Source organism: Ursus arctos, unplaced genomic scaffold, assembly GCF_023065955.2.
Source record: "Ursus arctos isolate Adak ecotype North America unplaced genomic scaffold, UrsArc2.0 scaffold_31, whole genome shotgun sequence".
NCBI lineage: Eukaryota > Metazoa > Chordata > Mammalia > Carnivora > Ursidae > Ursus > Ursus arctos.
In genome coordinates this window covers 28,514,675-28,536,242 of record NW_026622997.1, presented here as the reverse complement: position 1 = coordinate 28,536,242, position 21,568 = coordinate 28,514,675, and the positions used below count along the sequence as shown (strand labels likewise).

At 48.5% G+C, this 21,568-nt stretch overlaps 2 protein-coding genes across 17 annotated transcripts in view; one reads left to right on the top strand and one right to left on the bottom strand.

Moving 5' to 3' along the window:
• BRD2 (bromodomain containing 2) overlaps positions 1–5,356 on the bottom strand; it is a 12,039-nt gene extending 6,683 nt beyond the window's left edge. For 2 of the 14 annotated variants that reach the window (XM_057304827.1, XM_044378249.3), the window contains exons 1-2: positions 3,467–3,924; positions 964–2,288 (exon numbers count right to left, since the gene is read on the bottom strand). In XM_057304827.1, coding sequence (XP_057160810.1) covers positions 964–992 — 29 coding nt within the window. In that variant the 5' untranslated portion in view covers positions 993–2,288; positions 3,467–3,924. Of the gene's footprint in view, positions 1–963; positions 2,289–2,509; positions 3,030–3,262; positions 3,405–3,466; positions 3,944–4,267; positions 4,442–4,578; positions 4,760–4,882 lie in introns of those variants that run through there. The other 12 variants (XM_057304831.1, XM_026482633.4, XM_057304834.1 and 9 more) reach the window with 12 other exon arrangements.
• On the top strand, positions 5,280–21,568 carry LOC113243786 (HLA class II histocompatibility antigen, DM alpha chain). 3 transcript variants are annotated; one of them, XM_026482637.4, is made up of 5 exons: positions 5,280–5,366; positions 19,421–19,705; positions 20,309–20,587; positions 20,819–20,947; positions 21,302–21,568. In XM_026482637.4, exons 1-5 carry the CDS (start codon positions 5,324–5,326, stop codon positions 21,304–21,306), a joined length of 741 nt encoding a protein of 246 aa, XP_026338422.2. In that variant the 5' UTR covers positions 5,280–5,323; the 3' UTR covers positions 21,307–21,568. The 3 variants fall into 3 exon arrangements, with proteins under 3 accessions (XP_026338422.2, XP_044234185.2, XP_026338421.2); XM_044378250.3 differs by lacking the exon at positions 5,280–5,366 and adding an exon at positions 5,562–5,603; XM_026482636.4 differs by lacking the exon at positions 5,280–5,366 and adding an exon at positions 17,962–18,149.

Here is a 21,568-nt window from a genome sequence, read left to right as displayed (position 1 = left end):
ACTTCACCGCCTGGCACAACCCAGCTGCCAACCCCAGAAATTATTCGAATTCGTCTCCTCCAAAGGACTCAAAAATAAAGCCGGCCCAGTCCCCAGTCAAGGTCAGCAAGCTCCAGCCGAGTAGTGATAGACCACCCCCGAACCCGCCAAAAAATAAGATTAACGGCTCCCACTCTAGCACCACACTCTTGAATCAATGACCAAGACTGGTTCAAACTTATGTTCTCTCTGGTACTCCTCAGAACCAGGTGTTTCCCAGGGCCTAAGACTAGAGACGCTACACGGAGATCTCATTGTTTACATCCGCAGAGCTGGACTAAAAATCTTTAGCTCCACCCTCCTGCCCAGAATGAAACTCTTAAAGCTATCAAAAACATCCCTCCAAACAAAACGCACGCAAACCCCCAACACAAAACTGATTCAGTCATTGAAAGACAAGCAAGAACTTAATGCCCTAGCCTGGACACACAAACCCACAGGCTAAAAGTAATCTCTCTACCCGACTCTGGGAACCTCCGTAGCCAGGCTGAGGCTCTATCGCCATGACAACCCTATAAGGTGCTAGATGGGGCCACGAACCCCCCTAGAAGACCTATGACAAACCGTTGCTAGACACCGGACCCTCCACCCGCAGGACCGGCTACCCACTCAATGCCGTCTTTTCCCATTACATTCCTCCGCCAACCCAGCTCTGTCCGACTAGAAGACGACTGAATCACGGCGGGAAAAGTAACGCATAAATTGACAACCTGTACTCCCTCCATACGCAGTATCTGGCCCTCTACCGCCGTTCCGAAACCGTCACCCAACCCCCTCCGCGAGCCCCCGAGAGCCAACAGTCGGCCGCGGAACAGCAACGCACCCGAGCCGGTTCTGTCCTCCCTCCGAACCCGATGTCCCACATCCCCGCGCCATAACCCCCCCCCAACGTCTCCTTCCCACACGCGGATCGCGGAGACGTACTTGCTGTGGGGAGTCACGTTTTGCAGCATCTTGACCACGGGGAACCGGCGCTGCGCTCAGCCGCGGAAAGTCCGGGTGGCCTCGGTTCCCCTTACCTCCCGGTCCAGCATAACCCGGGAAGTCGGGGAGGGGTGGAGGGCCGCTGCCCTTGGCCCTCCAGGCGACACCCCCCCCCCACCGGGCCGGCGCGAAAGCAAGTCTTCTCCGCTGCTTCTCGGAGAGCTCCCAGCAGCTTGGCGCGCTCCGCGGGAGGCGGACAGCGAGAAAATGGCGGCGGCCTCAGCAGAGGCGGGCGAGCGAGGGGGGACGGACTCCTCAAACACTAGGACGGCCCCCAATCCCGGACACCGTCGTCAATACTGCCCGCTGTTGATCTGCAAGGATCCCCTCTTCCTGCTGGGACTGCCCGCAGCGGACGAGGTCCCGTTTCGATCTCGGATGGAGGCGGATGAACACGAAAAGTGGTTTAGGGAGCCGCCGCCTCCATCTTTGAAATCCTCTTGAGGGCGGAGTAGAGGGGGTGGACAGACTCCGAGGATTGGGCGGGGCCCGAAAAAGGGGAGCGTCGGGGGCTTCTATGGGGTCTGTACTGTCCGCCGGGGCCGGTCATAGGCCGAGACGAAGGCCATTTCCAAACGGATGGACGTGGATTGCAATGGCGGCCCCCGACGACTCGAACGCTCTCTATCAGTAGGCAGAATCCTCCAGCTCGTTCTAGAGGCTGCTCCACTCCAGCGCGAAATGGCGCCGCCGAGCCCCGCGCCAGCCCTTTATATATAGGCAGGGAGGAGGAGCCTCGCCGCTCATGCGCGCCACCGTGCTCGAGATTTCCCCCACCCCCTCCGCGCGCGCACGCTCGCTCACGCGCGTGAAGAAGCAGAGTTGAAAGGGGAGGAACACCTCTCCGCGGGAGCGTTTTCTATTGGTTGACTGGAGCGATGACGTCATAAGCTTCATTTCCAAGGTGTCAGTCACTAGGCAGAAGAGTGCCGCATAGACCCATAGGGAACCGGCAACCCGCCACATCTTTGAGCCAATTGGCTGCGCTGTGGTTCGGCGACTCCAGGGAAAGAGAGAGGTTGGCATGGGTGCAGCACCCTCTCCCCGCCTCCCCTTCCAACAAAGTCTTCCCAGGCGTCCGAGCCCGGTGTGACCGGCGACTGCCAAGCTCGGGCAGGTCGTGCCATTCGTAGCTCCTCCATTGGCCACACCAACAGGACTGGAGGGGGCCGCGTGGGCGTAGCCAGCCTGGGCCCGCCAGGGTGTGGCCGCAGGACGCCTGGCGGGTTGTTGTTCTCAGCAGAGAGGCCGCTGCAGTGAAGTATCTGAAAAGAGGAAGAAGACGCCATCTTAGAAGCCGCGGCCTGCTACTCTAGCAGATAACTAAGGGCTCCCGAACGTAGCCATGGAGGGATCTAACATTTTCATACTCCACAACCAAAAATACAGGCTTGCCGCAGTCTTAAAATCCTCCCCGTCTTTCCCCAGGTCAAATAATCGGAAGACAAAGGCAAAACTCAGAATCAGCGAACTCCCAAAGGCTTACCAACAGGACAACCGAATCTAGGATACGTTCCCAAAACTTGCACCCAAGCACCTCTGCAATCCGTCCCTGCTCATACCTTCAGTTACCCAAAAAGTATCTGCCTGGTCGACAAAATTCCGGCAGCCCTAAAGTAGGAGCAAAATCTCGAAACATACCCATATTCTCTATAAAATGAAACCCATCTCCTCCCCAAACTTCTTTCCGGTGTCTGGTTCAGAGCGGAAAAAACAAGTCCTGCTAGGGGCGAATCAGGGTGAACACCCTCCCCCTCCTGGCGAGCTCAGACCTTTCCCCAAGCTCCCGGCCCTCCCCTACCCCGAGGGCAGGCCCGAACCCCCCTCTTAGGATCCCTCCGCCTCGGGGGCGGCAGGGCCCCCCATCCCCCCACCAGGGTCCGTAGTCCTCCCCACGGAGCGGCTGGTCCATCGGTCAGCGCCAGGGAGGAGGGCGAGCGGAGGAGGCGGCGGCTGCAGCTTAGACTAGCCCTCCCCCTCCTTCTCTCCCCTCCTCCCCTCCCCCCGGGCCGTCCGCCTCCGAGGAGGGGCAGGAGCCATTTTGGGAGCTCAGTCTCGCCCCCCTCCCCCAACCTACTCACTAAGTCTTCCCCAAAATCTTGTTACCTGAATAGGGTTAGACTATGTATGAGTAAAGACTCAATACAACCAGGCCAGGATCTCTCAAGCCCTCTCTGGGCCCACGCCCCTCCTCCCGCCCCTCCTCCCCTAATGGGAGAGTCAAAGAATTATCCCCAACCTGGGCTTTAGCGGGAGGTCTCCCTCTCCCTGCATCTCCTTCTCTGGATACCAAGATAGAAAACAGACTGCATATCTGACAAAGGAAATTAATGTAAATCATCGAACATAAGAGCCCCCCCATCCCGGAAGGACTCGTGAGGGCCTGGGTCCTTGCGCTCCAACCACATCACCCTCCCTCCTTTCGCCCCTCTTGAGCCCTAACCTCGGTTACTGCGTCTAAAATGGCCGCCAATCTCACGTCTTCTCGACCACCCGAGTCGGGCAAACCCTGCGGGGGACGTGCACACCGGGAAGGAAGCCTCTTCCCCTATCACTACCGCCCTCCCCCACGCAGGGATCAGGCTTCGGCCCCCAAAGTACATGCAGGTTGGCGCGGGTGGTTGCAGCAGGGGGGGCAATGACACAGCAACTTTGCTGAGGCCTTCTCCCCTCCCCCCACCCCCCTCCCCCTAGTGGCCCAGCCTCCTAAACCTACAGCTCTCCGCCCGAGGCCTTGCAAGTTTGCAGAGGCCCATTAGGGGGCCGGCCGGGAAAAAAAACTTAGGAGGTCGCGAAAATGCTGGGTCTTCGAAAGCGAAAGGGCTGCCAGACCTTACTCTGGCTTACTTTCCTGCATTCCGGAAAATCACTGCTCCCTACTCCCTCCCAAACCTCCCTTCCCCCACATGAGTCACACGGGAGGCTAACAGCTAGTTAGGAATTTGGAAAAGTAACTCTTCCCTCCTTTCCGTTCCCTCCCCCGCAGTACACAAGGAGAGAACTGTTCAGGAATGGGGGAGGGGATGAAGGAGGCAAAAGACGCCACCCTGGAGAAACCCGAAACCTTGTAAGCTGTGAAATCATTCCAGGTCCTAAGCCTCACTCCCTCCTGTCTCAGACCACGCTTTCTACAGCCCACCCAGCACCCACCTTGGGCTTGGTCTCTGTTCCCAAGCGAACCCCAAGCTTTCAGCTTGTAAGCCCTCCCCAGCCTGGGGTAACACGAAATGAGCTAAGACCCCACCGAGGTAACGAAGGTTTGTACAGAAGGCTCCACAGGCCCTGTCCACGTGAATGCACACGAATTCGATAAGCGATTCGAAGCGTAACCTCCAGCATGCCATGTGATGACTGCGAGCTTCCTACCGCTGACACAAAAGCACAGAAATGCTCCTTCCAGAGTCTCTGGGGAGAAAGGGAGTGGGCGCCCGGGAACAATCTCAGTTCACAACCTGGGCTGCACACTCACATTCAAGAGTAGGAAATACAGACACCACTCCCACTCCTCAGCCGACTAGATCACCCCTCCCTCCTGCCGCCAAAAGGAAACCTCACCTGGCTCCGGACTCCTCTACCCCCAAGGGACGAATGGAATGGGGGGACACACCGCCCCCACGCCCCTTTGCCCTCCAATTGGTATGGAGGCATGAGGTTGGCCATTCCCCTCCCCCATCTGAGGGGCCCTCTCCTGCTCGCCCCCCTTCCACGCTCCCATTGGCTGTAAACTGTTTGAAGGACAAACCCTCCCACCCTCAGGTTTTTCTCTGAACCCCAAGAATTACCCCCCCCGGACTCCCCACCATTGGTTAAGCATTTAAATGACTAACAACATCCCCGCCCCCCAAGGGCCCCTTCTCACCTGGAACCTGGAATCTTCCAGGGGGATGCCAACGTTCCCCTCGGCTTGGTGCGGGGGGAGGGGGGAAGAGAATGTAATCCGGGGTGTCACCCCCCCGGGAAACTGAAGCTGTGTTGGGGGAGGGGGCGTAACCCCCAGCCCCTCCCTTCCCGAGCGAGCTGGGGGGTGGGGAGATCGTCGGGGCCGCGCCGCCACGTCAGCAACACCCAGATTGGCTGACCCGGGTCACGTGCCAGCCGCCCCCTTTTCCCCCCCCCTCCACGAGGACCAGTTTTCCGAAGGTTTCTGAGGGTCGCGCAAGGGGCCAAAGAGGCCGCATGGCCCTGGCCTATCTCCAGAGACCCAGGGCGCTCTAATGCCGCTGCTTCTCCATATCCCCGGCTTCCTATCCCGCCGTCGTCGACCCTGTCCCCCCCACTAGCCTCTCCGTACGGGTTCAGCATGGCTGCCGCTGCCCGAGAACGTGCACTGCGCAAGCGCAAGGGTGAGATCGGATTGGGGGAGGGGAAAGGCGCGCCCGAGCCCTCGGGGGAGAGCAACAGAGCGCATGCGTTCGCGGGCACCAGCGCTCCCTCGCCAGGCTTGGGAGCGCGCTCAGTGGGTGGGGCGGAAGCCGTCACTGCGCGCAGGTCATTTGCCTCCCGTGCCCCTCCTTTAGTATCAGCCGCCGCGCCGGGCGCCTGGGGGATGCGTGGTTTGGTTCCTTTTATCCGGGTTTAAGGTGCTGTTTTGTTCGTCCTAGACAGAGCCCCGGAAACGCGCCCCGCCAAGTTGTCAGTGAAGGAGCGTGGGGCCTGGACCTGGAGATGTGAGGGCTTGCAGGGTGGGGCCCTTCCCCGGGCATGGTGTAGTTCGACCAGGGGAAAGGGAGTTTATCACCTTCTTGGTGCCTCCGGCGGGAAATGAGGTGCGGAAGGTAGATGTGGGCGTTTTGTTCGGCATCTTTGTCTTAGACAGCTTTACAGCCTCTGTTTCTCCTGAACCTACCTAGACTTCGTCGTTTCACTGAGGCCTCCCAGCCTCGATTCCTTGCCTTCCACAAAACTTACCAGCCTTATGGTCACTTTCACTTTCTTACTGATCTCATTCTCTACCATTTCAGTTAAAACTCCTATTTTTCCTAGGGCTTTGCCCTTCATTCTCTCAATGTTGAATCAATCTCGTAAAAATCTAAGGATATTATGGTGAATCTGTTGCCACCTAAAGCAAAACTTTTGCTTGTTTATAGCGAGTAATCCCTCCCTTGATCCTCAGTGTATGGGTTCACATCTTCACTCTAGTCCATAACCCCTATTCCCACCCAATAGAACAGAAGAACCAACCTGCAGAACTCGCGATTTTCCATCTCTCTTCTATGAACAGGGCCTTGTCTATAATCCTTTAGTATTGTACTAGAAGTCCTCTCTTCGGTTTAAGGAAATTCCTTTTCTTTAGACCTAGTCAATCCTCCAATTTGTTCCAATTGGCATTTTTAACTTCTCACTTCTACTGGTTTGCCAGCCTCAAAAAAAAAAAAAAGGAAAGAAAACCTTACCAATATCCTGTCGGCTTGTAGATTCTTTACCTCTGAGCTACCCTGCACAGTCAAGCCCTGAAAATATCTAAATTTTCCTCTCTCAGCCCCATTCCCACTCTTCAGCCCACTTCTTCCATTACTGAAACTGTTCTGGCAGATGTCACCAAGGACCTCCTAATTGGCAAAGTCAGGATGCACTTTTCAGCTCTCACCTTACTTGACCTCTGAAGCATTTGACATTTGATCACACTTCCTTCCTGAAATTCTCTACACCCATGATTTCTGTGGCCGGTCTCACCTGTTTCATTTCTTACTTGTCCAACTGCTCCTCTCTGGTCTCCTTCATGGACTCTTCTTCAGCCTCTTCCAATAGGTTGAAGTTTGCCAGGATTTTGCCTCATTTTGCTTCTAGTTCTGTTCATCTTCTCTAATCTCACTCAGTGGCTCCAAGCCTCTCAAATGTGCATCTTTACAGAGAGTTCAGAAGACTCTCTTGAGCTAACCTTGCTACTAAATATTACTGCTTGAATAACCCTTAGGCATTTCAACAAGTTCAGAATTGCTGCGATCTGTGCACGCTAGGTCGGCTTCTGTATTAACCTGGCTAATTGCAGCTATTCAGTCACAAAGCCTGGAATCTGGGAGCCCATTCTCAATTTCTCCCCCCCCGCCAACTTTATATCCATAAGACTTACCATTTTGCCTCTGAAGTATTTACTGAATCACATTCTGTCATAGTCCTATCATCTGAGCTACATCAACAGCTTCCTAACTGATTTCCCTATCTATCTCTAAAGCTGTACTGTCCATTACAGTGGCCACTAGGCACATGTTGCTATTTAAATTAATTTTAAATTCCTCAGTTCCCCCTTGCACTAGTCACATTTCAAGTTCTCATTAGCCACATGTGGCTAGTGGCTATCATATTGGACAGCAGGAATGATAGAACATTTCCATTATTGCAGAAAGTGCTGTTGAACTGCTTTAGATTTTCTTCTCTGCCTCTACCACAATACTGCCAGGAGTGAGCTTTCCAAACTAGCTCTGGCCATATGCTGCTGTTTAAACCCTGTATTAATTCCTCGTTGCCTGTGTGATAAAGTCCAAATGCCTATGCTTACCGGAAAGTCCTGTCTGCTTCACCAGTTTTGCGTCTAGCCACTTCCCCTTGGGTCCTGTACTCCAGCCATAATGAACTGTTCCCCAGACAGACCATTTTGGCTTATGCCTCTGTATTTTACACATACTGTTCTCTTACATGGAATAAGCTTTTCTCCAATACATCTAAGCCCCAAATCCATTATCTAAAAAGCCTACTCTTGCCTCCCAAATTGAGCTGACTGCTCATTCTTTGGTGTCCCTTCCTCTTATGATTGTACGTTTCATAGTGAATGGCATTTATGTGATTACATGTTTCTCTCCCTTACTAGACTTTGATCTTGAGAACAGGGTCATATGTATTCTTTTTTTAAAAAATACCCACAGCTCTTGGCACAGGAACTGGCCAATGTTGAGGTGCTCACAAAGTGAGCAAATGTTGAAGGAAATTGATTCTTAAATGTGTGACTTAGATGAAATTGTAATGTGTATGTTTATGGGGCATCATTCATAGTTTTGGGGAAATAATCATTGTGAGTTGTTGGAAATAATCATTGTTATCAAGTACATAATTGAGACATTGGAATGGTGTGAGGAAAGACAGAAGCAGAACAGCACAGGCCATCTTCACAGAGAGCAGGGCAGTCCAGTCTGGCCGGAATAGAATATAAACTGTAAGAGGTAAAACAGGAGGAGAGAAGACTGGAAGATAAATTTGTCTGAGGCAGTGTTGTAAAAGATTTCCAGTGCCATTAACTTTGGACCAGGTGGGGAGTCACTTGAGCAATGACTTGATCAGTGTTATGTCATTAGGTAAGAACCCTATCTTCATATTCCCAGTAGCTAGCACTATACGTGTTTATAAACACCAGGTACAAATGTCAGGGGTTGAAAGGAGATGAGACCAGTGGTCACTCACATTTACTGAGTACTTGAAATGTATTAGGCCCTGTTATAAGTGCTTTACGTGTATTTTTTCTTCTTTTTAAGATTTTATTTATTTATTTAGAGAGAGCACTTGAGCAGGGGGAGGGGCAGAGGGAGAAGGAGAGAGAATTTCAAGCAGGCTCCTGGCTGAGTGTGGAGCCCGATGTGGGGCTCCATCTCATGACCCTGAGGTCATGACCTGAACCGAAACCAAGAGTCCAAAGCTTAACCAGCTGAGCCACCCACTTGTCTCAGTGCTTTACATACATTAACTCTTTTAACTCTTATCACCTTATAAAGTAGATAGTATTATTATCATCCCCATATTTTAAATGAAGCAATAGATGTTAAATAATTTACTTGTGGTCACACTTTTAGTAAGTGATCCGAACCGAGATGTGAACCCAGGCAGTCTGCCTGTGAATGGTCTGTTTTTCTGGTTGCTAGACACAGCAGGTAGTTTAAAATCTAGGATTGAAGTTGGAGAAAAAAAGATTAGGAGAGGTAGATTTGAGTGTCATCTTTGAATTGATGTTTGAATCAGTCATGCAAGTGGGTGAGATTTATAAGGGAGGAAGTATAAAACAGAATTTAGTTGTGAGTCAAGGATTGAGCTTTGGGTTAGATCCTCATACAGGGAGCAGAATAGGAAGTGGAACCACTGGAAGATCATCAAACAAGAAGGAAAAGCAAAATGACTTAATGTGAGGGTACCAGAACAAGAGAGGGCCCCAGTGAGGACTTCATGTTTGTTGAATAAATGACTAAGCAGGAGTTGTTATGCTTATTTGTGCCATGGACTTCTTTGGTGGTCTGGTGGAGCCTTAGGACCTTGTCTGACAATACTATTTATAAACGCATAAATGAAATATACAATTACCAGAATGTTGAAAGAAATGTGTGATGATCCAGTAATATGTGCTTCCATATTAATATAATACATGTGGTTCTTAAGTAACAAATAAAATGATTTATTGGCAGGGCTAACAACTCAGTAATTATAGAGATATTTTGAGATGTCTGTATGTGATATGAAAGTATTAATTGATGATTTCTATTGATGACAACATTACAGGTACTGCTAGTACTGCAAAGATTTGTTTTCTACATTTCCTAAAATTAAATTTCAGTTAGATGTTATTGAAAATTAAAGTGACTTAAAAAAGTTCCGTCCAAGTTCATGAACCCCTGAATTTTGTGGCGTGTGGACTGCAGGTTAAGAGCCTTGTTCTGATTGAATGAGGAAGTGAGATTCTGCAGACAGGTATAAGGGAACAAAGGGGGAAAACTCACGGCTTGGTAATTGAGGGTCATGACTGATACTGGAGAATAGTTTCTGTAATCTGGGGGTAGAATGCAGAGTATAGGGAACCTAAAAACCCAGGCCAAGAAATCTAGACTGAATATTGTAGAAAGAAGGGAGCTATTTTAAGTTTTCTGAGAGGGGAAGTGAGAGGTACCTTTATAGGGAGATTTATTTGGCAACAGTGTGCACCATGGATTGGCTTTGGGGAGACTGGAGGTAGGTGAACTAGGAATCTTAGCATGCATCCACACGTGAGATGAGAGGAATAAAGTAGTCACAGTCTCAGGACTAACTATGCTTAGAAGAGGGCCCAAGCCTCCCTGTCCATAAGGTCCCATGCGGTCTTGCTTCTGCCTGCCTCTGGCCTCATCTACCATCTTCTACTCTCTGATTATGTTCCAGCCACACTGAACTTCTTTCACTTCCTTGAAGGAGCCGTCTTTTGCCTGTCTTAGTGGTTTACGCATGCTGTTCCCTCCATGGGAGCATTCTTCCCACTCTGCCTGACTAACTCCCACTCACCCTTCAGATCCCATCTCACTATCACTAGGTTCCCCACTCCAGTTAATCTTATGGATCTCAGTTCTTTTCCTTCATAGTACATTTTACAATTTGCTTTTATAGATTTGTTTGTATAATTGTTTAATGTCTCTATTTTCACTAGATTATAAGTTTGATGATGATAGATGTCTGGTGTCCAGCATCCTGCCAGGCACGTAGAGGGTGGTCAATATATATTTGCTAGATAAATAAATAAGTAAATAAATAAACATCTTTGAGCCACAGTTTTCTTGTTTATATATGGAATAATAAATTCCAACCTCGTAGTTGACAGAATTGCTACATCCTAATAAGGTAGTTAAAAGAAAGAATGAACATGGATGTGAAGAGATATATTGAGATGGGAATGAGGGTAAGTGGGAGATGGATAACTAGGTTTGCTCTCTGAAATAGGAGGTGAAAGGGAATAGGAAGAAAGTGGCAGTTGGCAAGGAGCTTGGGAAGGACCTAGAATGGAATGGAAAGAGGGTGGAGAATGGTGGGTCACACAGGGAAGGCAGTGGGGAGAAAAGTATTTGCAGAGTAGCCCATAGGCATGCCTAGTAAGACCTACCGTTGAAGTACCTGTGTTAGAAGGGATTATCTATCATTCATCTAATGCTTGAAGGCTCTTCAGTCTCCATTTCAACATCTTTAGTAACAGCACAGTCATCCAGTGAGTAGTCATTTGTTGGTGGGCCTTCTTGGTGGATGCTAAGAATGTAAAAGGAAAGAATAGGGCATAGTTACTGAAGGATCCTGCAATGAGAGTGAGGTGACTATGAAGCACATATATAAATCGAGTAATACGAGAAAAATGATGGTAATGGCAGACACAGGGTGCTGTGGAAGCATCCAGAACAGGCTACTAATCTCTGTTCCAGGTTCCAAGGCTTCCTGAGGGAGATGAGATTTCATCTCAAAGGACATATAGAAGTAGGTTAAATGGGATCCAGGTTGTTAAGGATCATACTAAGGAAAGCAGATTACAGACAATCGTTGGAGGCCTTTATACAAAAGTATGTGATCAAATATGCGAAATTAAAAAATTCCTTTGGCAGCACTAGAAAATAAGGCTGGAGACAGATCAAGAAAGAGAAAGTTGTATGGGGCGCCTGGGTGGCTCAGTCAGTTAAGCATCTGCCTTTGGCTCAAGTCATGATCCCAGAGTCCTGGGATGCAGCCCCAAATCAGGCTCCCTGCTGAGCAGGGAGTCTGTTTCTCCCTCTGCCCCAGCCCCTCCCCCTGCTCATGCTCTCTCTCCCATGCTCTCTCTCTCAAATAAATAATTAAAATCTTAAAAAAAAAAAAAGACTAAGAAAATGCAAGCAAATCAATGAAGGCTTGAACCAGTGGGAATGGGAAGAAAAGAAAGGACAGATGCAAGAGTTATTAATGAGGTAGAATTGATAGGACTTGGTAAAAAATTGGGTAAGAAGGTTTGAGGAAGATGAAGTTGTCAAGGTTGACTCATAGATTTGTAGCTCAGATGACTGGTTGGATAGTCAAGTTTTTTACCGAGGTCTTGAATATAGGAGTTGGAACTTGTTGGGAAGGGAGGGTGATGAGTTTAGTTTTGTGAATTTTGAGATGGAGTTGCATTCAAGATAGTAATTGCTAAACTTAATTTTCTTATTAGAATTCATTGTTGAACCATCAACAGGGGTTTATGAGACATAATGTAAAATAGAAAACTCACTGGGGCACCTGGGTGGCTCAGATGGTTAAGTGTCTGTCTTGGCTCAGGTCATGATCTCCAGATCCTGGGATTGAGCCCTGCATTGGGCTCCCTGCTCAGTGGGGAGTCTGCTTCTCCCTCTCCTTCTGCCCCTCCCCACTGCTTGTTTGTTCTCTCTCTCTCTCAAATGAACAAATAAAATCCTTAAAAAAAAAAAAAAAGAAAACTCACCAGTACTTTTGAAATGGATGCAGTTTGGAAACCATAAGACACTGCTTTTCATTTAAAATTTAGACATTTTTGAGATACTTGGGGAAAAATGAACACAGGTTGGTTTAAATTAAGTTAAACAATTGTTTTTAATTTTGTTGGTTGTGGTGATAATATTGTATTATATTAAAAGAAAAGTTTTTATCTTAGAAATGTAGTGACAGAATTTGTTTAAAATAGCCCAGAAAAGAAAAAAAAAAAAGGATGTGGAACAGAATAGATGAAACAAAAATGGAAGAGTTTTTAGAAGGTCGAAAAGTATTGAAACTCATGAGAGTACAATGAAGATTTATTAGATTCTTCTCCTTTATGTACGTTTGAAATTTTTAAAAAAAGATTTTATTTATTTTAAAGATAGAGAGGGACAGTGGGGGGAGGGGCAGAGGGAGAGGGACAAGCAGACTCCACGCTGAGCTCAGAGCCTGACATGGGCCTCAATCCTACGACCCTGAGATCATGACCTAAACCGAAATCAAGAGTCAGACACTTAACCGACTGAGCCACCCAGGCGCCCCTGTTTGAAATTTTTCATAGCAAAATTTAAAATAAAACTTCTTTTAGTCATAGATCCAAAGGAAATCAGTTAGTGGAATGTAAATATTTTTATTATTAATAAATCAACGTTGAATCGTATTATGAGTGTGTTTTGAATTTGTGGCAAGACTTGTGACAGACTAGAGATCATCAAGTGGAAGGCATGTATCACCCAGGCAGTTAGTTGGGAAATGCTGTCTGAGCATTACTACACAGATTACCCTCATGTTTATGTCTCAGAAGATCTCATGCAATTGTCTGGGATGCCATATGGTTTTGGTTCATGATGATTCTCCCCTCTCCGGAAATAACTCTGATACGTAGGGGTGATATTGTGCCTGGCCACAGCTAATTGATCCAGAGATACACACTAATACAAGCTGAGTGGGTCAGACTGTCTCTCCCAGCAATGTGAGACTTGAAAGGTGGAGTCTGGAGGTCTTTGAAGGTGAGGCGTAATTAATGGCAGCTCAACCCTTGCTGCTAAGGCCCCTGAGGCTCCCCTTCCTGAGGCTAGTTTATCCCACTCTTCCTTTCATTTCATGAACTCGCTCAGCATCGTTCCAGTCAATTGCCATTTTAAAACTTAAGTTAGCCAGAATTGGTTTCTATTGCCTACATCTCAAAGAACTTTATTCAATATAATAAATGATTATGCAATAAAATTACTATGTAAATGTATTTGGTATCCTATTACCTCTGTGAGGAAATAAATTAAAAATAGAGCATTGCTACTATCAAATTTGCATTTGAAAACATTTCTTGAGGGATACTTTTGTGGAGGATACAGTTTGAGAACTCTGTGGAGGTCAAGTAGAGAGGCCTAAAGGCAGTTGGGTATCTGGGTGGTATGGAACCGAGGGCAAGATCTGAGCTCAAGGGGTAGATTTGGAAGACATCAGCAAATAGGTGGCAACCGAAGGCATGCCATCCAGGACAAATGTAGTGTAAGAAGAGAAAAGGTTGAGGACAAAACTCCAGGGAACACCAACTCTTAAGAAAGGAGTCCACAAAGAAGACAGAGAAGAGGACGCCAGAGAAATGGGAGGGAAAACTAGGAGAGGGTGCCATACAGGATGCCAAAAAATAGGCCACTTTAGGAAGGAGGGCATGGCCAACAGTGTTAAATGTTGCAAAGAGTCCATTTGATTTAACGACACAAAAATATTGGTGAACAGTCTCATTGTTGAGGGTTATGGATTAAATGGCAAGAATAAAGGTGGAAATATGGGAACCCATACCTTTTCAGGAAATTTGGCCTTCTAGGAAAAATAAATGGGGCAGTACTGGAAAGGGATGGGCGAGCTGTGTTAGAAAGCCATGGCCTACTGGATTTACAGGGGCCATTATTTTCAGGGACATTCCTATCTAATGACCAAAATAGACGGTGAGTTACTGGGATACAGAACCGGTTGCCTTGCTCCTCTCACGCACAAGTACTACCTCCCCAAACTAATTAGAGACTCTTTTTGAGATATCTGCTACAGAACTTGTTGGAGAGTCCTGACGGGAAGAAGGATTGCATGGAGGGAAGGGTAGTCATAACTGTTTGAACTTGTTACTATTTATACTGGGAGAGAAAAGAGTTAACCACACCTTGCCAGAGTCTTGAGGATAGGTGGCTATATATCTGCTCACCCTGACCTTGTCCACACTCTAATCTGTGGAGAACTTGGACCCTTTTGTCTCTTTCCTCCCACCCAGAGCCTGTTTCTAGCCTTCCCACCACCCAGTCTTCTTCCTCCTGTTTCCCCTCAGATCTCCTTCCAAACAATCTGTCCTGTCTGGGCCGCAATGTATTCATTAACCCATTGCCACCCCCAAGGGGGAATGGAGCCCTTCTTTGGTTTATTTTCAGTCCCCCATCCCAATTCTGACCACACACAGGTAACGGTGTTCAGAAAACTATGATATGGAGCAAAATCCAGCCCACCATCTTTTACATGACTTCAGAACTAAGAAAAATGGTTACATTTTTAAAGTGTAAGAAAAGCAAAAGAAGAATGATGTCATGACAATGATACGAAATTTATATTTCAGTGTCCATAAGTAAAAAAGAAGGTTAAGAACGAAACTCCAGGGACCACGATTTAAAGAGTAACTGAAAGGAAGTGGTCCACGAAGGAGACTGAGAAGGAGATGCCAAGGAAGTGGGAGTAAAAGCGGGGAGGAAACCAGCCTAGCCATGCTCTTTTACTGACATGTTGCCTGTGGCTGTTTTTGGGCCGCCGCTGAGTACCCAAGCCAGAGACGAGTGGCCCACAAAGCCCCACGTAGTTACTATCTGGTCCGTTACCAAAGTTTGCCTATCCCTGGTTCAGACTCTCTGGGGCTATGTGCTCTATGTCTCCCCCTATAGTCCTGGTGATGTCATAAACTTCCTTTCTGCTTCCCCTCAAGGGCCTGAATCCATCTTCCCACTGAAGGAGCTGCTGATGGGTTAGTCCACAAAGAGTGGGACATTGGGAAGATGTTCTGTTTTTTTGGAGTGTAACACAATGATTTCCAAACCCTACCCCAGACTTGGCACTCCGCCTGCCCCCACCGCACACACTCACAGGTGCGCTCACACATTAGTGTTTCAGAATACCCAGGAGGTCATGGGGTTGTTTCTGGTTTTGGCTATTATTGCTGCTGTTATTTATTTTTCAAAAGGGAGTATGGATTTGGAAAGCCTGAGAAATACTGAGGGACCATATACACATAGATTAATTTCTAAGATTACTTAATTGCCACATTAGATATTTCTCACTGCCTCTTCCCCCACCCCTTCTGTCTTTCTCCCTTTTTCTTCTCTATTAGACTTCCAGCATATACAGTGACAGTTTCTTCCTCACCTCCCACTTGCTTCTTAGCCCACCACAATCTGGAGTCAACTCCCACTACAACACTGAAACTGCTCTCAATACATTTGTCAACCATTTCATAATTACCAAATCTAAGGACACTTCTAGTCCTTCTTTGACTTCTGGGTAGCATTTTATAACGCTGACCTTGTCCTTCTTCATGGAACACCTCTGTTTCTCTGAATCTACTTCTTCCTTGTTCTACTCTTAGCTCTCATAGCCATCTGGATGCTCCTGGTGTCACTAGATTCCTACAAATTAGTCCATGTCTGTGTACGGGTTGTTTTCTGGTGCCAGTACTACACTCGCCCTCCTATACTGTGTTCTGGACTGCTTGGCCTAGGAGTCTGTAAGGTATGTACTTCCCAGGCTTCCTAGCCAGTTGGCTTGCTCTTAGATTCTCTCAGTAGGAGGCGCTGGCGGGAGATAAGAAGGCAAGAGAAAATGAGAAGCTTCCTGCTTTAGTTTCTAACAGAGTGCTTGTAGATATGGCAGCAGCAAGAATGGGTGATTCTGGACTCCAGCCTCCTAGGTAGAGAAAGCACCTTCTCAATGATCCAGACTTGAAGAAGGAGGAAGCTTTTTCAGCAGATCCAGAACCAGCTATGATGGTGTCTGTCCCAGGGCAACAGCAGGTGTAGGGGGCAATAGAAACTTCTGATTTCTAGGTATTCCTCTTTCCTATTTGTGCCTCCAGACACATGCTTTTTCCTTTTGTACTTCTTGCCCTTTTAACACCATTGTAACCACTTTTCTGTATTAAATTCCTTCAGTCTGGAAGACCTAGAGTGGTTCTATGTTCCTGACTAGATCCTGGATGATAATTGATAAGAGGGCTGGGGTTGGAACCCATGCAGACTTATGTCCTTGTGTCACTTCCTGCTCCGTCTGCACAGTCTGCTTGCAGTCTGTCCATTGCTTCTGCTTCAACATTTGTGCTGATGACTCCCAAATTGAGTTTTTTCAGCCCCTACCTGAGATCCATACCCATGTACCTCACGTCTCCTGCGTGGCTCTTCCACTGGCATCTGAGATTCAACATGTACAACACTGACTCATTCTCTTCTTCATCAAACCTGCTTCTATGGTATTCTTTTCTATTTCAGCGTAGCCCATTACTGACCACCCATCCAGCCACCCAATCTAGAAATCTTAATGTTAGCCTTGACCTCTCCACTGGGCTAATCAGTAGCCAAGCTCTTTAGATTCTACCTCGTAATTATATCAACACTCTATTCCCTCCATCTCCTCTGTTCATGACTTAATTCAGGCTTTTATCATTTCTCACCTAAATTATTGCTATATTGCTTAAAAAAGTGGTGTGTGGGTGTGTGCAACTTTTTATTTTGATGCAATATACTATAGACTCTGACCAGCAGTTTTAGTTCAATTTTTTCCAAGCTCCAGGCCATCCTTTGAAATGTCAGACCAATTTTTCTAAAATTTAAAATAATTGTGTCACTCCCCAGTTTTAATATCTCTAAAAGCCAGACCCTCTTTGTGGTATAACATGGCCTATGTGATCTGGCTCTCGCTTAAATTTCTAGCTCATATTGACACTCCCCCACACCCCACCACCAAACAGGGGCACAATCAGTAGCCTCCACACCATATTCACATCCAACCACACAGGTGTCTCCAAGGGAAGGAGCTTTGAATGCCTTTGACCTTCACATACCCACCTGTCCCTTGCCCTAGAATGCTTTTCTCTTCCTTCATGTTCTGCTGGTCAAATTGTTCTTCTTTCAAGATTCTTAGAAGCCTTGATTATGTCCACCTATTCCTCCATCCTCATTAAGTTACTACTTTCAAAACACTTGGCACATTCTTGTCTGAATATATTACATTGTTGTGTAATGATTTATTCATTGCAGACTATAAGCTCTTTGAAGGCAGGAATATCCTTTATTCATCTTTGTATTTCTAGCACCGGACCCAATAATAGCACTTACTAAATTTTCCATGTATTTCTGCAGAATGAATTAGAGCTAATGCCTGACGAATACCTCTGAGAGAGAGAAAGAGGAGGGAGGGCTGGAGGGAGGAGGAGGCGGGGTCTGAAGAACCCTGGGAGTTTGCCGTGGGAAGAGGAGCTTCCCCGCTGCAGCGTTCTGCCAGGAGGTGGTGCTGCTCTGAAGAGTCCATTACCTAGGTTACAGGCTGAAGCTGACCGCTTGATACTAAAGAGGGATCCCCAGCAGGAGGCAGACATCCCTCCATTGTCTTCCCAGCCCAGTTACGCACCCGACTTCCGCCCGGTGAGAGAGCCAAGTCTTGAAGAGGTTGCTGGTACCGTGTCTCTCCCCAGCGACTCATGATGTTAAACGCTACAGTTCTGTGATTGGTTTAGCCAAATGATAAAGGCAACCATTGGAAGTAGCTGGCGGAACTTGATCTGGGGAAGGAGTTTGGGGCCCTGGGGCAGCTGGTTGGTAGCTCTTAGCCCACGGTGCGGTGTGAGGCTATGGATCGTGAGCAGAGGCCAGGAGCTGCACTGCTAAGGCTGTTACAGCTCCTGTGGCTGCTGCCCTCCTCCCGGACCGCCCCTGAAGGTATGACAGTACCTCTCCTTTACGGCAGTCCTGACAGGTTAGAGCCTAGGGAGTCATCCAGAGCATTGGAGGTCTTCTTTGCATTTGAAGTCCTGTGCTGTGTAAGTGGCAAAAAGTATTATGGAGTACTGGAAACAATAGCAGAACTGGGGAAGAGGTCAACTCTGGAAGGATGCAAACAATGTCAGAGGTGCTTTATATATTCCAGTTACGACAATCTCTTGAAACAGGGATTATTATATCCATTTTACAGATGGAAAAAAATGAGACTCAGAGACTCTAACGTGGTCAAATTCACACAGTTGGAAGGGGGCAGAGCTGGGATTTGAACAAATATTATTTCACTGTCCTATTTAGTCGTCTACTCTGCACTGTGTCATCAACTCACCTTGTGGTTTTTGGAAAGTGTCTTAACTTTATTGGTCCTTAGTTTCCTTCTTTGTGAAGGATGGGGCAGAATGCAAGATTAATCTGCAAGATCCGTCTTCCTTTAAATATCTATTATTCTAGGTAGTGAGTACTGGATAGAAATTTCCCACTACTGTGTGGGGGGGGAGATTCTTGCCAGGAGTGTCAAAGAATAGAATTATTTCCTGCAACTTTAGGTCCCCCGGTCCTGTCACTGCAGGGTCTGGGGGGGGGGGGGTTGAAGGAGGTGAAGACGTTTTCAGAGAGGTCTGGTGCTAATGAAGGGGCTGAAGAGAGAAGCCTGGAGGTTTTTTCAGCTTACCATGTTGTCTGGGGGTAAGAAGGGTCAGTGTCATCTGTGGCTTGGGGTGGCCATGACCATTCCTTTGCCCTCCCTTCTAAGGCTGGGGAACCCACCCAAGGCCTTCACAAGTCAGTATGGTGGCCTTCTTTGAGTTAGATGAAGATTGCTTTTTTGGGAGGGTGCAGCCCTGTGCCAGGATGCATGGCTTGGTGAGCGGAGTGCAGGCGCGAGTTCAGCTTGCAATGACTTCCCTGGCCAGATGCCTCTGTGCTGCACACAAGCACGCAGCCAGCATTGTGACTTCGTATCTGTCACTTTTGACGGTAGACCTTTTTCACTTTTACAACTTTAGACAGTTGGCCTTTTTATGGGCAGGAGAAGTTTGGAGAGATCCTGTAATTTCTTCTTCACCCCCATTGGGAGGGAAAGCCTAAATAACAGACCCAAGAAGGGGTTACGCCCCAACCCTACCCCCTCTGCCCGAAGCAGGCCTCGCTATTTTCTAAGCTAAAGAGGCGCAGGAGCGCCCCCCTCCCTGACTCCCCCGTCTCCTTTGCAGCTCCTGCTCCAGTGTGGCGGGACGAACTGCAAAACCACACGTTCCTGCACACGATGTACTGCCAGAACTGGAGTCCCAGCGTCGGCCTCTCGGAAGCCTATGACGGGGACCAGCTTTTCTCTTTCGACTTCACCCAGAACACCCGAGTGCCTCGCCTGCCTGAGTTTGCTGACTGGACTCAGAAGCCCGGAGATATTTCCACCATTTTCTTTGAAAAAGCGTTCTGCTGGGCTATGATCCAGGAAATAGGACCAAAACTTGAAGGGCACATCCCTGTGTCTAGAGGTCAGGGGTCTTTCTGGGGGTGGGGAAGGGGCTGCATTCTTAACCTCCTCCACCTGTACGCCGAATTATTCCCTTTCACGCCAGCCCCCTCGTCTAATGCCTTCTGGGTCTCCCCTTACCAGCTCTGTTTTTGTTGTGGGGCAAAGACATGTGCCTAGGGCATAGTAGGTGTTCAGAACTATTTATTGAACTCCATGAATGCAACAGGGACCGATTGATGCCTACTGAATATTAGAGCTCATGTTGCTCTGCCCAGTAGGATGGAAGGGGAGAGCGGAAGTATCCGATGATGTGCCCGTGTTTCAGTAAGAAGACAGCCTACGATTAGATGCCCATGTGAGGTCTAGACAGGAAGCCCTGAGGGGAGTCAGGGTGGAGGGCCCCAGGGTGGCCTGGAACTGGCTCTGCCTCTAGGTCCAGGTCTGGTTCTTGCCTGGAAGAAGACCTCCCTCAGAGCCTGAGCTCCTCCCTCATGTCTTGTCCCAGAGCCCGCCCCACTGACACGGTCTCTGCCCTCCCCTCTCTGTGACACGCCCCTTCCAAACTCAGGGGTACCATCTAAACTAGTTACTTCTTTCCCTCCCACCTCAACCCTCCCACCAGGGTTTCCTGTTGTTGACATGTTCACACTGAAGCCCCTGGAGTTTGGCAAGCCCAACACGCTGGTCTGTTTTGTCAGTAATCTCTTCCCACCCACATTGACGGTGAACTGGAGGCATCACTTGGACCCTGTGGAAGGAATAGGGCCCACTTTTGTGTCCGCCGTTGATGAACTCAGCTTCCAGGCCTTTTCTTACTTAAACTTCACACCAGCACCCTCTGACCTTTTCTCCTGCATTGTGACTCACGAAATTGACAACCACACGGCAGTTGCCTATTGGGGTGAGAACTTTCTCCTTGGAAGCCTGGTTCCTTGTGGGGGCAAAAAAGAATGGACCTGTGGGAGGGCCTTCTTTCTCTGCTTGGATCTTGTTGAAGTCCATTCGCACCCTGAGCAACTTCAGTTTTTCATGCCTCGGTTTCTCCTATTTCATCCCAAACACCCATGTAATTCCCCGGGCGGGGGGCTCACCGACCAAGTCTCCAGGCTGACCCGTTCCCCTTTTTCTCCAGTGCCCCGTAATGCGCTGCCCTCTGATCTTCTGGAGAATGTGCTCTGCGGTGTGGCCTTTGGCCTGGGTGTGCTGGGTATCATTGTTGGCTTAGTGCTCCTCATCTACTTCCGAAAGCCCTGCTCAGGGGGTACGTCAAGGCATCTGGAGTGGGTGGGCGAACCATGGGGGCCACATACAGTCAGCGTCATCCTGTGGTATGGGGAGGCCTTTGGGTGGGGAGGCCTGATTCAGGCCCCATGGATATCCTTCCGGTTGGGGTCCCAGTTACACACACACAGACACACACACACACAGTTATCGGATCACAGTCAAGGCTTTGGGTGGGAGAGGAGTGGTATGAGGAGCTGTAGGAGGGGCACTTGGAGCTGACTTGGGGCCAAGGAGAGATCAACTTCTCTAGGATATGCAGCAGGCCGGGAGGGGCCTTTGGGGAGGAGGGAGGTCCCCCTGATGGCTTTCCTCCATCCTTCTCTCTCCTCAGATTGATTCTTCCTGACCAGAGTCTGGTGCCAGCAGTGTTGACCATGCATGCAGCGGGAGCTCGGGTTTCCCAAATCCTGCCCAGGATCTCTCCCTGTCAGAGCAGGAGTCCCTGGGATGCCCCTGGTGGTGTGTGCGTACGCGTGTGTACAGGTTTTGAAGCTGGGGGCTCTGCTGTCCCCCGGCTTGCACCCAGGGGAACGCTGAGTGGCTTTCCTATTACGACCACCTCCCTTCCCACTTTGGGGCAATAAATCTTATTTCTTAA

What these genes read in the sequence shown, in the direction of transcription:
- LOC113243786 (XM_026482636.4), top strand. Translation starts at nt 18,062, where the DNA reads ATGGATCGTGAGCAGAGGCCAGGAGCTGCACTGCTAAGGCTGTTACAG. An exon ending in GCACATCCCTGTGTCTAGAG is followed by an intron (nt 19,706 to 20,308) that starts GTCAGGGGTCTT and finishes CCCTCCCACCAG; the next exon opens with GGTTTCCTGTTGTTGACATG. An exon ending in CACGGCAGTTGCCTATTGGG is followed by an intron (nt 20,588 to 20,818) that starts GTGAGAACTTTC and finishes CTTTTTCTCCAG; the next exon opens with TGCCCCGTAATGCGCTGCCC.